This window comes from Rhinoderma darwinii, chromosome 3, assembly GCF_050947455.1.
Source record: "Rhinoderma darwinii isolate aRhiDar2 chromosome 3, aRhiDar2.hap1, whole genome shotgun sequence".
NCBI classification, from domain to species: domain Eukaryota; kingdom Metazoa; phylum Chordata; class Amphibia; order Anura; family Rhinodermatidae; genus Rhinoderma; species Rhinoderma darwinii.
This window is the reverse complement of record NC_134689.1, coordinates 187856564-187870474: the sequence shown is the minus strand read 5'-3', so window position 1 is coordinate 187870474 and position 13911 is coordinate 187856564. Positions and strand designations below refer to the sequence as shown.

At 40.6% G+C, this 13911-nt stretch overlaps 1 protein-coding gene across 11 annotated transcripts in view; it reads left to right on the top strand.

The window, feature by feature from the left end:
- Nucleotides 1–13911, top strand: part of CADPS2 (calcium dependent secretion activator 2) — a 616089-nt gene that overhangs the window by 423170 nt on the left and 179008 nt on the right. For 7 of the 11 annotated variants that reach the window (XM_075857162.1, XM_075857161.1, XM_075857165.1 and 4 more), the window contains exon 17: nt 7665–7682. The exons of the other annotated variants lie outside the window; for them this stretch is intronic. In XM_075857162.1, the coding sequence (XP_075713277.1) occupies nt 7665–7682 (18 nt within the window). The remainder of the gene's footprint in view (nt 1–7664; nt 7683–13911) is intronic. 11 annotated transcript variants of the gene reach the window in all.

Sequence of the window (13911 nt, the reverse complement as noted above, 5' to 3'; positions counted from 1 at the left end):
TGAGCTCTCACCTTCCTCAGGATCAAGGATACCCCACGAGGTGAGATTTTGCATGGAGCCCCAGATCGATGTCGATTGACAGTCATTTTGTTTGTCTTCCATTTTCTTACTATTGCACCAACAGTTGTCTCCTTCTCACCCAGCGTCTTACTTATGGTTTTGTAGCCCATTCCAGCCTTGTGCAGGTCTATGATCTTGTCCCTGACATCCTTAGAAAGCTCTTTGGTCTTGCCCATGTTGTAGAGGTTAGAGTCAGACTGATTAATTGAGTTTGTGGACAGGAGTCTTTTATACAGGTGACCATGTAAGACAGTTGTCTTTAATGCAGGCACCAAGTTGATTTGGAGCGTGTAACTGGTCTGGAGGAGGCTGAACTCTTAATGGTTGGTAGGGGATCAAATACTTATTTCTCTGTGCAAAATACAAATAAATCTATATAATTTTGACAATGTGATTTTTCTGTTTTTTTTTTTTTTATATAATCTATCTCTCACTGGTAAAATTAACCTAGCCTAAAAATTCTAGACTGTTCATGTCTTTGACAGTGGGCAAACTTACAAAATCAGCAAGGGATCAAATACTTCTTTCCTTCACTGTATGTGGAGGTGGTTTTTATGTGTTTTTACAGTCGGTGTGTCTTTATAGGAGACACACAGCAGCTGCTCGGCACAGCTTCTTCTCCCCCACTGTCTCAGAACGATCTCACAGGGAGAGAGGAGATACATTGTAACAAACAGCAGGAAAGTTTGTTGCTGCAACAAACTTTGCTGTGAACACCATGATTAGTTTATCATGGTGATCACGTCATCAGGACCGACACCAATCCGGTCCTGATGTCTTCTCTCAGCACTTAGGCTGCTAGTAGCAGCGTGTTCTAAGAGATTCAGAGCACAGGGAAAGCGCTGCGCACTCTGTTCTGACAGCATGTAGATTAACGGGTTGCAGAACAAAAGCCCAGCACGGCAGCCCGTTAATCTACGTGGGCTGGTCGTGAAGGGGTTCATGGGTAATTAGCGTATAGCGTGAGATTTTATAGATTTTGCTGGATCTGAGAAAAAACATACTGGAGAATGTTTGGAAATATTGTCAGGTCATGTATTACTGCATGGTGGCGGTTTAAGGGGTTAAAACTACCTGACAGGTTCCCATTAAATAGACAATGAATTGAAAACAATTCCATCTGCCCTGCAATTTTGTTATGATAAATATATCCCATATAATTACAGCATCAGAACTAAGCTCTGACATATAGGACTCCAGAGCCAAGCTCAGTACATATATACAGCTTCAGAACCAAGCTCACTATGTACATACAGCACCAGAACAAAGCTCAGTACATATATACAGCACCAGAACAAAGCTCAGAACATATATACAGCCCCGGAACCAAGCTCATACATATATACAGCACCAGTACCAAGCTTAGTACATAAATACACCAGAACACCAGAACCAAGCTCAGTACATCTATATAGTGCCAGAACCACGCTCATACATATATACAGTACTATAACCAAGCTCAGTACATATATAAAGCCCCAGAAAAAAGCTTAGTACATATATACATCACCAGAACCAAACTCAGTACATATATACAGCATGAGAACCAAGCTCAGTACATATATACAACACTAAAACCAAGCTCCGCACATAAATTCAACACCAGCATGAATACAGCTCAATTTAGTGCAACCCCTGTCATATAAGTTTTTAAGGCGTAAAACTACAACTCCCAGCATGGCCTGAACGATGGTAAAAAATCATACCACCCATTATCTCGCTGCAGATCATGCAGTGACTACAGTACTGATTAGAGGCAGAATAAACATTTGCATTAAGTGACTCACCGGTGACTATCTCAGATTCTAGTTCTTTTTTTCTCTTTTCTTCTCCATCCGGTCCAGGTCTCTATGACAACTTCTCCCGGCCACAGCCCATTTCTGCAATTTGCCGCTCAGATGTTTTCAGCTTCTCACGTTTCAAACATTTCTGCACCAATAAGCGAAGATAAAATTCTCATGATACCACACACTACGCCCCTAAATATAATAGCTCAATACACTGTGTCCCTGATTATAATAGCACCATACACTGTGTTCCTGATTATAATAGCACCATACACTGTCTCTACTTATAATAGCACCATACACTATGTCTCTGCTTATAATTGCACCATACGCTGTGTCCCACACACACACACACACACGGTGCTCCCTGTAGATAGTGCCCCCCATAGAGCCCCCTGTAGATAGTGCCCTACATATAGCCCCCTGTAGATAGCACCCCACATACAGCCCCCTGTAGATAGTTCTCTACACAGCCCCCTCTGTAGATTGTGTCCTACATATAGCCCCCTCTGTAGATAGTGCCCTACATATAACCCCCCTGTAGATAGTGCCCTACATATAGCTCCCCTGTAGATGGCGCTCTACATATAGCACCCTCTGTAGATAGTTCTCTACATATAGCCCACCCCTGTAGATAACTCCCCACATATAGCCCCCCCCTGTAGATTGTGCCCCACATATAGCTCCCTGCTGTAGATAATGCCACTCACACTTTGAAGTGGAAAAAAAAATACTTTGCATTCTAACCTTGATCCCGTTCCCACGCTGTCCTGTGTCAATGTAGGCCTGCTCTGTTCTGACCAGGTTTGCTGGGGCTGAATGACGCAAGCGGTGCGAAAGGCACTGAATGGCAGGGCAGAATGACGCCCCGCCAATCAGCGCCTTTCAGTAACAGAAGTGGCGCGATGACGTCATCGTGCCGCTAGCATCGTTGAAAGGCGCTGATTGGTGGGGCAAGTCATTCTGCCCTGCCAGTCAGCGTCATTGTAAGGCCGGGAACTTGCCCGGCCATTCAGCGCTTATGCATGTAATTGTATCAGCGTCCTATAGACGCAGGTACAATTAGTGCAGGAGGGTGTGGCGGCGGCTAGTTTTGGTGGCGCCACCCCCCCTGAAAGAGGCAGCAGGCCGCCGCCTGATGCGAGCAGCTCATCTCGCCTCATGGACAGTGCGGCTCTGCTCCTAGCCTGAAATTATTATGGCGTGACCAATCCTCAGCATCCGGTAGCTTGAGTGCCTGTCTCTCTAGTTCATCCTCCAAACTACCCACTTTATCTGTCAAATCATTGTCAGAGCTAGTAAGCCCAGACATTTTTACCTCCAAGTTAGTAGTGTGGTCTTTAATACTTTGAATATTCTCCTGCAGCATCGTAAACATATGTTGGAGTCTTCCTGCAGGGAGCGGCGGAGGGAGATGAGCATGCGGGTCTGCGATACCTCTGTGATCTAGGTCGCTGCTTGTTGGAGTGCTACCTTATATTCTTCGCTCCCCGCTCTTTCTGAGGGAGAGGTGGCCGCCATGTTAGAGAGAGAGGCCTTGGGCTGTTCTTGGTGACCGGACTCTCTTAGGGATGAAAGAACTCAGTCATTTTCTTAGGCTCTCTTGTCCCATTCATTCCCATGTTTGATGAAGGTAAAACGCTGTTAGTATCCTTTTAGCATCGTTTAGTCCCACTGCAATGTCGGAGCTCTGCTGTGTCCTTCCGGTGCCATCCGCTTCCAAACCACGCCCCCAAAGATAAATTTTCAACACTAGCTTTAATTTTTCAATTATTTGTTTATTAATTCAAACTTCTTTTTAAGACGAACTGTTTTTTTACCCCCTGAGGAAGCTGTACCAGCGAAACACACGTCAGGGCGTCATTACAATTGGCTATAATTTGTGGACCACCTTATCGTTTTCACCTCCATGGGTAAGACTGTTTCTTACTAAGTTATCTGTGATCCCAGGCAGGCTTTGACTTACACTACAGAACATGCCAGGATATTTCCTCTCTTTGACTCGTGCATACCTAATGAAGTAGCTTATGTTCGGTGTGATGTTTTCTCCTAGTGTCTCTTCTGCTCCTTACTGATGATATTAGGGCTTTACTTAGCACTTTATTTCACTTATGTGAATTATATACAGTACTTCTATAGTACAGGTGAGACACTGCGATGACATATCGCTGACCTATGGTTTTTTGCTACTGCCTGGTGCACACACGTTTCAATTGTGTGCTCTATACAGCATCCTCGTGTCAACATCCATTCTCTTTGAGTGGTCCACACCTATATTGTATTTTAGATCCTCGCTATTGTTTTTAACAGTTTTTTTCGTGTATGATATTGTATTAAATAAAATGTTGTACTTATTTCTATTATCTGTGGCACTGTGACTCCTTGTCCTCATTTTTTCGCTTGTTTCTTTACACTGTTAGTTCACTATAAATTTCAACGTATTATTAGTATTAATATTAAAGGAGTTTTCCAAGGACACTAAATTTTCGGGGCGGGCAGCGCACGAGCACTGAGGAATTTCATGAACACAAGCAAAGTGGGGCGGACATTGAGGCGTAAGCAAAGATTTGAACAGGGTGGGCATTGAGGAGGCTGTGGACCAATAGGATGCCTCAAACCTGGGACTTTTGACATTTACCCGGGTTTGAGGCATCCTATTGGTCCACATCCTCCTCAATGCCCGTGCTGTTCATTCTTTGCTTATGCTTCAATGCCAGACCTGTGTCGATACTCCGTGACTTATCGACACAGGTCTGTCTGCATAATAATGCTTGTACACGAGCGTGTGTCGAAGTAAAAAAACAATAGGATGAAAAGCAGAACTTCTGGCCGGCGAGAGGAAGGGTAAAAGGAACAAATGCGTTTAGATTTTTGACAGAATGCATATTAGGAAGTTTATTTAATTTTGACATGGAGTATTAGTACAAAAACTTTGTATCCCTGGAAAACCCCTTTAATTTTTTTTTTTCATTTTTTTGTAGTTTTTCTCTACTGCACTTGACATAATGCTAACAGACTTCCTTGTCATATGTCACTGCAGTAAATTAAATTTTTCAAGTTGCTTATTCCTTCTCACACAAAGTGTAACAATTAGGTAAAATAAGACCGTTGTGTCACTATGGAAACCGATATTATATCACAGGTGTTGCAGGGGAATTCCATAAAGGCCAGTTATCCTAATTTACCAGGATACTTTGTGTTTATGATTCGTTTTTTGAAAAGCACGCACATCCCCTTAATAAAAAGGCAATCTATAACATAAGATCAAGCTATTTGTAATACCTCATGACTGTCTAAGTTATATGTTCTATGTAAATGTATAACTTAGTCAGCAAAGGCTTAAAAAATGCAAGATTGTTTTATTTATGACTTGCTTATAGTCCATGTACACAACATCCACAATGTATGATTCCACTTTGTGCTGGAATATAGCTGTGGCTACGTGGATCGTAATCCCAGACTAGCTATAAAATGTAATGATGATAATGCATTCAGGAGATCAACACTGTGCCTGCAGTAAATATGAACTCCGAGATGTCATCTCTTGTGAAAGTAGTTTCCTATTAACAGATTTTTTTTTCTTTCATGATGAGTTTACACTTTCGTTGACAACTACTCTGTTCCACCTAGTCTAGAGAATAGTCATCTAATGTAAAGTAATGACTAAAATAAGGTCTGTCGGTTGTATCCTCTGCGTTTAATAGACTAGCAAGGGAATAATTCATAAAGGGAGTGCTGGCATGATTCAAAAATATCATGCCATTTAAAGTTTTTTGTTTTTTTTTTGTTTGCTTTATTGATTTGGAGTTAGTCATTATTTTTTTTCTAGATTGAGAGACCGCAACTATAAAACAATACTATCTGTTTTACAGTGACGAATATACAACATATAATGCACTGACAGCCTATAACCCTACTGTTCTAAAACCTACACAAAACGTTAAACATTTCATCCAAAAGTGTGGGCCTCTTGGTCATGTTCCACTAGCAAAGAATCATAGTGCATATTTTGTTATTGCCGTTTAGGAAATGAAGTTCAATGTATGTTCCAGCATAATTACTCTCTCATTTATGAAGTTTAATGCGGGTGAAGGAAAATAGTTGTTTACAACAATATATTACTGTTTCATTGTCTAATTTGCACTAGAAAGCTGACGGCTAGTAGCTGATTGATTTGTATGTGCCAACCTTTCCTTTTTAAAGTTTAATCATATATACGATCTTTTCAAACTGACTTTATAGTTTAAATGTTTACAGCAACTATAATGGATATGAAGGATCTATTTTCGAATGAATCCCATTGACTTATAATGGGTCTGTCAGGTATCTGTTCTTTTCTAATTGGACAAAATAGCGCAAAATGTTACGCTATACTGGCTGTCAAAGAGCAATGGCTACCTGTTGGAATTGAACAAACGGAACTGCGAAGAAGTCTGATGCAAACTAAAGTTTTGTTCCCAATAAACCGCTCCACTTTCACAAACCTAATTCTGTTCAGTTGAATATAAGCAAGGCTATCTGACTTGTGGTACATTGATTTAAAAAATTACAAATGATATCAACAAAATTTTCCCTTTTTTATTTTTTGTTCTATTCTGTGATTTAGAACTTTTGTTTCAAAAGAACTTCCAGCTTGTGTTTGGACAGACCTAGATTCCTGTAACTGGTAAAAGTCTGATCTATGCTGGAACCTCTTCTGCGGATTATTGTTAATCTGGATGGTAAAGTTGGGTAGCTGTGAATTTTCATCTTTGTCGAGCGGTTTACTAGTACAAGTGCAATAAAAGCTATAGAAACAGCTTCCTAAACCCTGGCAACAGTGGCTGAAGGAAAAAAAAAAAGAAAAAAGCTATCTTAAAGCTTTCTCCATTGGGCTCCTTGCTTTCACACACCTTGTCACACAGAGTACTAACTCGCTTTTTGTAGCTGAACTGAAATAAACTCTTCTACTGTATATGGAGTGCTCTAAACATTGCCTTTTAGAAGCCGTGAGTAAAATGCTACTGGAAGCACTAGTATTTCTAAAAAGAAATTAAAATGTTAGAATAAATAATGATAACATTTAGCTTAGTTCACTGAAACCAATCTTTATTTATATTTATTGCATTTATATATTTAAATTTGGGAAATATAAAACCTGTACATACAGATGTAGCCGTCTTTACCTTGACTTTTAACACATTAAATAAACAGTGTCTAGATCCCTTATGTTGACTTTTTCAATTACTTTTTCAATGGCTTTTGTTGTGTGATATCACGCTGCAGCAATTTATCAGTCAAGTTAAAGATATCTACATCTGTATAAAAAATGACATGTTAACAAAATGCACAATTACAACTTGTGCATTTTTGCATTAAAGAGGCTTTTTTTTTTTAAGATTAGTTTGAGATTCATAAAATTGGCAAAATTATGTAAGGGTTGGTGATGATTGTCCTTACAAACCACTATTGACAGCTACAATGCTCAAGTGAAGTGGTCTGAGCTGCAACGCCACACACAGCCAATGTACAACAGTAGTGATATTTCGGGAAAATGCAGACCTTTTGCTCTAGTTGCAGACAACCCTGTAAACCAAGATACATGTATCTATTGCAGAGTACACATTTTTTTTAATTAAAATACAAAACAAAAAAAACCCCTTCAACATTTACAAAGATACTCCTTGATTCTGGCATTAAATGCAGAATAGGTGCCTTGACTGATATTTTTTATGTTTGACCCCCTTCCTAGCACATTTGTATCGTATATCAAACTTTTTATCTACCCACTTGACCTTCTAATTGATTTCTTTATTTTTTCTCTCTTCCTTTGCACAGCAGCAGAGAAGGAATCAGGTGACAATTAACACATTATGTTTACGCATGCGTTAAGCGCATTGTTAACAAATTGTAAATCTGGTGTGTGTTTGTAGGATTTGTGCTGCGTAGCCTCTGCCTCTGTAGTACTTCTGCCCATTTTTTGAATGTTGTAACTGTTGCTTTGTTTTCTTGTCCTTTTGCTGACATAAATTAGGTTTACATTAGCATTGACTTTCCATTGAGGAAGTCGACCGCTATTAATTCCGTCAAAAATAATGGAATCGTGTCACCGTTTGCCTTTCCGTTGAGGGGTTCCAATGACAGAAACCTCAGACGGAACCCCTCAATGGAAAGTCAACGCTGATGTGAACACAGTCTTAAAAAGGCTCTGTCACCACATTATAAGTGCCCTATCTCCTAGATAAGGAGATCGGCGCTATAATGTAGGTGACAGTAATGCTTTTTATTTTAAAAAAACGATCTATTTTTACCTCTTTCTTAGCGTTTTTTGATTTATGCTAATGAGTTGCTTAATGCCCAAGTGGGCGTATTTTTACTTTAGACCAAGTGGGCGTTGTACAGGGGAGTGTATGACGCTGACCAATCCGCATCATGCACTCCTCTCCATTCATTTACACAGCGCATAGGGATCCTGTTCGATCCTTATGTGCTGTCTTATACTAACACATTAACAATACTGAAGTGTTTAGACAGTGAATAGACATTCCACGGGATGTCTATTCACAATCTCTGCACTTTGTTACGCTGTCTGTGGTAGTTACAGCAGAGGACGCGTAATGTCGCGAGATTACGCGGTAAATGACAGGTTACAACGAGGTTACGCTTCCTCGGCTGTAACTACCATAGAAACCTTAACGAAGTGCAGAGATTGTGAATAGACATCCCGTGGAATGTCTATTCACTGTCTAAACACTTCAGTATTGTTAATGTGTAAGTATAAGACAGCACATAAGGATCTAACAGGATCCCTATGCGCTGTGTAAATGAATGGAGAGGAGTGCATGATGCTGATTGGTCAGTGTCATACACTCCCCTGTACAACGCCCACTTGGTCTAAAGTAAAAATATGCCCAGTTGGGCATTAAGCAACTCATTAGCATAAATCTAAAAAACGCTAATAAAGTGGTAAAAATAGATCGTTTTTTTAAATAAAAAGCATTACTGTCACCTACATTATAGCGCCAATCTCCTTATGTAGGAGATAGGGCACTTATAATGTGGTGACAGAGCCTCTTTAAGCTTGCATTTCCAGAAAAAGCCGAACAAACACGAAGCGATTGGTGGGGGTCTCTTAGTGCTCAGACCCCCACCAATCCAAAATTCTGACATGTCACTATGACATGTCAGAAATTTGTCAAATGTTTAGCTACACTTTAATGCTAAAGTGGGCATTTTTTTTACTTTTCACCAAAAGGGCATAGTAAAGAAAAGTGTATGCCGCTGACCAATCCGCGTCATACACTTCTCTTCATTCCAGCCCAGCTTGATCCACAGCACAGCGAGATCATGCTGTGACGTCACTTCATCCTGCAGGTACTTCACCGGAGAGATAGAAGACTGAACAGACACCGCCTCCAGCCGCTGCAGATTCAGATAAACGTCCTGGCACGGCTGGAGGCGATGTTTGTTTACTCTTCCGTCGCTCAGGTGAAGAACCTGTAGATGGAAGTCCCATCACAGCGTGATATCGCGAGATCATGCTGTGCTGTGGATCAAGCTGGGCTGGAATGAATAGAAGTGTATGACACTGATTGGTCAACGCCCACTTGGTGAAAAGTAAAAAAACGCCCAGTTGGGCATTAAGAACAAATTTGCATAAATCTTAAAATGTTAATGTTAATTAAAAAAAACACAGTGGTTATCTACATCAAAGCGCCTATTAGATTAGGTAGTAGATAGGACAGTTATAAACTGGTGACAGAGCCTCTTTAATGTTATGGCCGAATGGTATATACAAAGCTGATCGAGACCTACCCCACACAGACTCGAGTTTCTAACTGCTGTCAATTTCGCATGTCCTCATCAAAATATCCCCAACAAAGCACAGTCATACCTGTGGATGCATTCTACAGAAATTGAAATCTGCACCATGCCCTGTCTGTCCATTTTATTGTGACTGGTGTAATCCACGGTAAAATGCTCATGTAAAATCACCATTGATAAAAAGGAATTTTTCAGGTACCATAGTAGAACAAATTTTGTGACCTGTGACTATGGCTTTAGAGAGTGAATAGTTAATGCATTCAGTTATTTTGTGTTTATTTCTGATGAATGTACATCACTATAGATATTTTAAGTTTTGTTTTAACTTTGACTACAGACTTTTGCTGATAAAGTTTATCCGTTGTGATTCATAATATATCTGCTGTTTCCTAAAAAAATTGAGAAAAGTTTGGCACTTCATGTCACAGTGCATTGTCTTGTTATTGATATACTTTACTATAGCGGTTTGCAAATGGTACTATATTTCTAATTAAAAATAGTGTTTAATTGCTCTCTGGCCGCAGTTATTTCCAGAGAAAGAACTCAACCGGATTGTACAATTCTGTAGAGCCCCAATTTTCTGGTAATTTAGGTTAATTTCTAGGTACACTACTGGCCTGACTGCTGTGTGAGGTGGTTCTGGATAAGCTAAATAGGAACTAATGCAAAGAAACAGCCACTGGAATAAATAGCTGCTGGTGGCAATGGGAAAAAAAGTTGTCTAGCTTTGTCATCAACAGAGATCAATTCAAAATCGGAGGACAGAATCTTAATTGGGCAAGCGAAGCAGCGCAAGACAAAATGAGGTTTCTAGGTAGAAGATCAATTGCAGTTGAGATATAATACCTGAATAATGATCAGAAACAATTTGGGGGAAACTTACTGGTCAAGTCAATTTATCGATTCAAACTGACAGAAGGACTAGAACTAGGGATTGAGCTCTAAAACTTGCACTAGATAGGAGCATGGAAGTTACCTATATTTGGTTGCTCCAATTTAGAATTGCCAATATGCAGTTCCCACCATCCTGATCTTCCCCCATCCTGCAAGCATAAAATGGTATTTGCTTGGCTTATAGCCAATGCTGGACCATGACCAGGTAAGTTTCTTACAACATCAAATATATCCTAGACTTAGAGCCACAAGTTTTTTACCAATACACAAAAGCTCTATAATCGCAGCAAGTTTAGTTTTGTGTTTATTAAAACTCACAAAGAAAGCTGATCATTGGGCAGTGATGTTGAGGGCGGTTGGTTGTAACAAGTCAAACACGAGGAAAAATATTTATTTTTGTGTTTTGACCTGTCTTTTGTGTTGATTAACTTTTTCCCACCCGACCACTAGGTGATCTCAGACAGTGTAATTTATAGGTAATATAATTTTGCATCACTATTTAAAATTCTTTTTTTTTTTATTATTATATCTCTTTAACCCCTTAAGGACGCAGCCTAGTTTGGGCCTTAAGGCTCAGAGCCCATTTTTCAAATCTGACATAATTCACTTTAGGTGGTAATAACGTCGGAATGCTTAAACCTATCCAAGCGATTCTTAGATTGTTTTCTCGTGACACATTGGGCTTTATGTTAGTGGTAAAATTTGGACGATATATTCAGTGTTTATTGGTGAAAAGTTGCAAAATTTCGAGAAAATGTATAAAAAAATTGCATTTTTGTTGGACGTTACAAGGCTTATAAACAGCAATTTCTCATATTTTTAAGAAAATTTCAAAAGCCTTTTTTTAAGGTACCTTTTCGGTTCCGAAGTGGCTTTGAGGGGCCTATGTATTAGAAACCCCCATAAACACCCCATTTTGAAAACTGGACCCCTCAAAGTATTCAAAACAGCATTTAGAAAGTTTATTTAACCCTTCAGTCATTTCACAGAAATTAAAGCAACACAGAAGGTTTTACCAGAGAAACACTACTAAATATGTATTGTCCAGATTCTGCAGTTTTTAGAAATGTCCCACATGTGTCTCTAGTGGGCTCGTGGACTGAAACCCAAGCCCCAGAAGCAAAGAAGCACCTAGTGCATAAGGCCTCTTTTTTTTATTAGAATATATTTTAGGCAGCATGCCAGGTTTGAAGAGGTGTTGAGGTGCCAAAACAGTAGGAATCCCCCAAAAGTAACCCCATTTCAAAAACTACACCCCTCAAGGAATTAATTTATGGCTGTTGTTACCATTTTGACCCCACAGTTTTTACACAGCACGTATTTGAATTGGGCTGTGAAATTAAAAAAATTTAATTTTTTCCAATAAGATGTCATTTTTCATCAAAATTTCTTATTTTCACAGGGAACAAAATACCCCATTTTGTTGCCCAATTTCTCCTGAGTGCAGCAATGCCCCATTTGTGGCGATAAACTGCCATTTGGGCCCATGGGAGGCCTCAGAAGGGAAGGAGCGCTGTTTGTTCTTTGGAGTTCAGATTTTGCTGGATTCGTTTTCAGGTGCCATGTCGCATTTGCAGAGCCCCAGAGGTATCAAAGCAATGGAAACCCACTAGAAGTGACCCCATTTTGGAAACTAAACCCCTCAAGGAATTCATTTATGGGTAATGTGACCATTTAGACCCCATAGTTTCTTCACAGAACTTGTTTGAATTGGGCTGGGAATTAAAACAAAATTTATTTTTTCCAATAATATGTAGTTTTGGCTGAAAATTTCTTATTTTCACAAGAAATAAAATACCCCATTTTGCTCAATTTGTCCTGAGTGCGGCAATACCCCATTTCTGGTGATAAACTTCCGTTTGGGCCCATGGGAGGGCTCAAAAGGAAAGGACCACCATTTGGCCTACTGGGGATTTTCTGGTGCGAATTCATGTATGCAGAAGCCCCTGAGATACCAGTACAGTTGAAACCTCCAAGAAGTGACCCGTTTTAAAAACTACACCCTTAATCCCTTCCCGCTCCTGGACGTACTATTAGGTCATGGTAACTGTATCGTTCGCGCTCGATGACCTAATAGTACGTCACGGGAGTAACGGCCGGAGACATACACCCCATAAACTGTAGTGTGGGTTCTCACAGGTATTACAATACCCTCAATGTGGCAGTTATCAGCTGCCTGGGCACGCAGCAGGGCTCAGAAGGGAAAGACAAGGGGGGGATATGCTGTGCGGAGTGCATCAGGGTAAGTAAAACTTGGGTAGATTAAAAATCAAGGGATGTATGATACATTTTAAAACACTCTTTCATACAGAGCCTTAGTTTTTCGGGACATGTGTCACATTGATATATTGTGTCCTCCCTTATCTCCCTCTTATAGCAGACTTTGCACCTCTTTTGACTTTTTCCCTTCTTGCCAGTTTGGGGAACTTCTCCTGGAAAGTGTTGCCCTGGTACGATGCGTGTGGCCTCGCTTCCAGAAGTACTGGGTGCCCCCCCTTCTTGGTCTCTAAAAATTAGTTTCTTGATAACCACCTCTTGAAATTCCAGGAATGTTCCCGTCTGGCCTGTACATCGACGTAGCACGTACGCATTGTACAATGCCATCGGTATGATGTGCACGGCCACCTTCTTATACCACACCACATGGCGCTGTAGGGCTTCAGGACTTGATCTGACAAGTCCACCCCTCCCATGTACCTATTGTAGTCCAGGATGCAGTCTGGTTTGGGGGTCTCTGTACTGGTACCTCTTACTGGTGCATGAGTACTGGTGTGGCCATGTATTGTTGTCAATACAAGGACATCTCTCTTGTCCTTGTACTTGACACACAATATGTTGCTGCTAGAATATGCCCTGCTCTCACCCCTTCTGAGTGTTTGCCCAAGCAGAGACTTAGGGAGGCCTCTCAGAATTCCTCTAGCAGTGCAGCATGCCAAGGTACTTCTGGAAGCGAGGCACAGGAAGAGTGGGACGCTGGTATAAAAATTATCCATGTAGAGGTGGTAACCCTGGTCCAGCAGTGGGTGCACCAAATACCACACAATTTTTGCATTATCTCTCAGCAAGGGGGGGCATTCTGGGGTGGAATACTGGTGTCCATTCCTTCATATATCCTAAATTTGTAGGTATACCCTGATGCACTCTCGCACAGCTTATACATCTTCACGCCATACCTTGCCCTGTTACCCGGCAGGTACTGGCGGAATTGAAGCCTCCCTTTAAAATGTACCAGGGACTCATCAACAGAAATACACGTCTCGGTGGTGTATGCTTGGGAAAACCGGGCACTGAAACGGTCTAATAGGGGTCTCCGTTTATACAAACGGTCAAAACTGGGGTCATCTTGGAGTAGGCAATGCTCATTAGG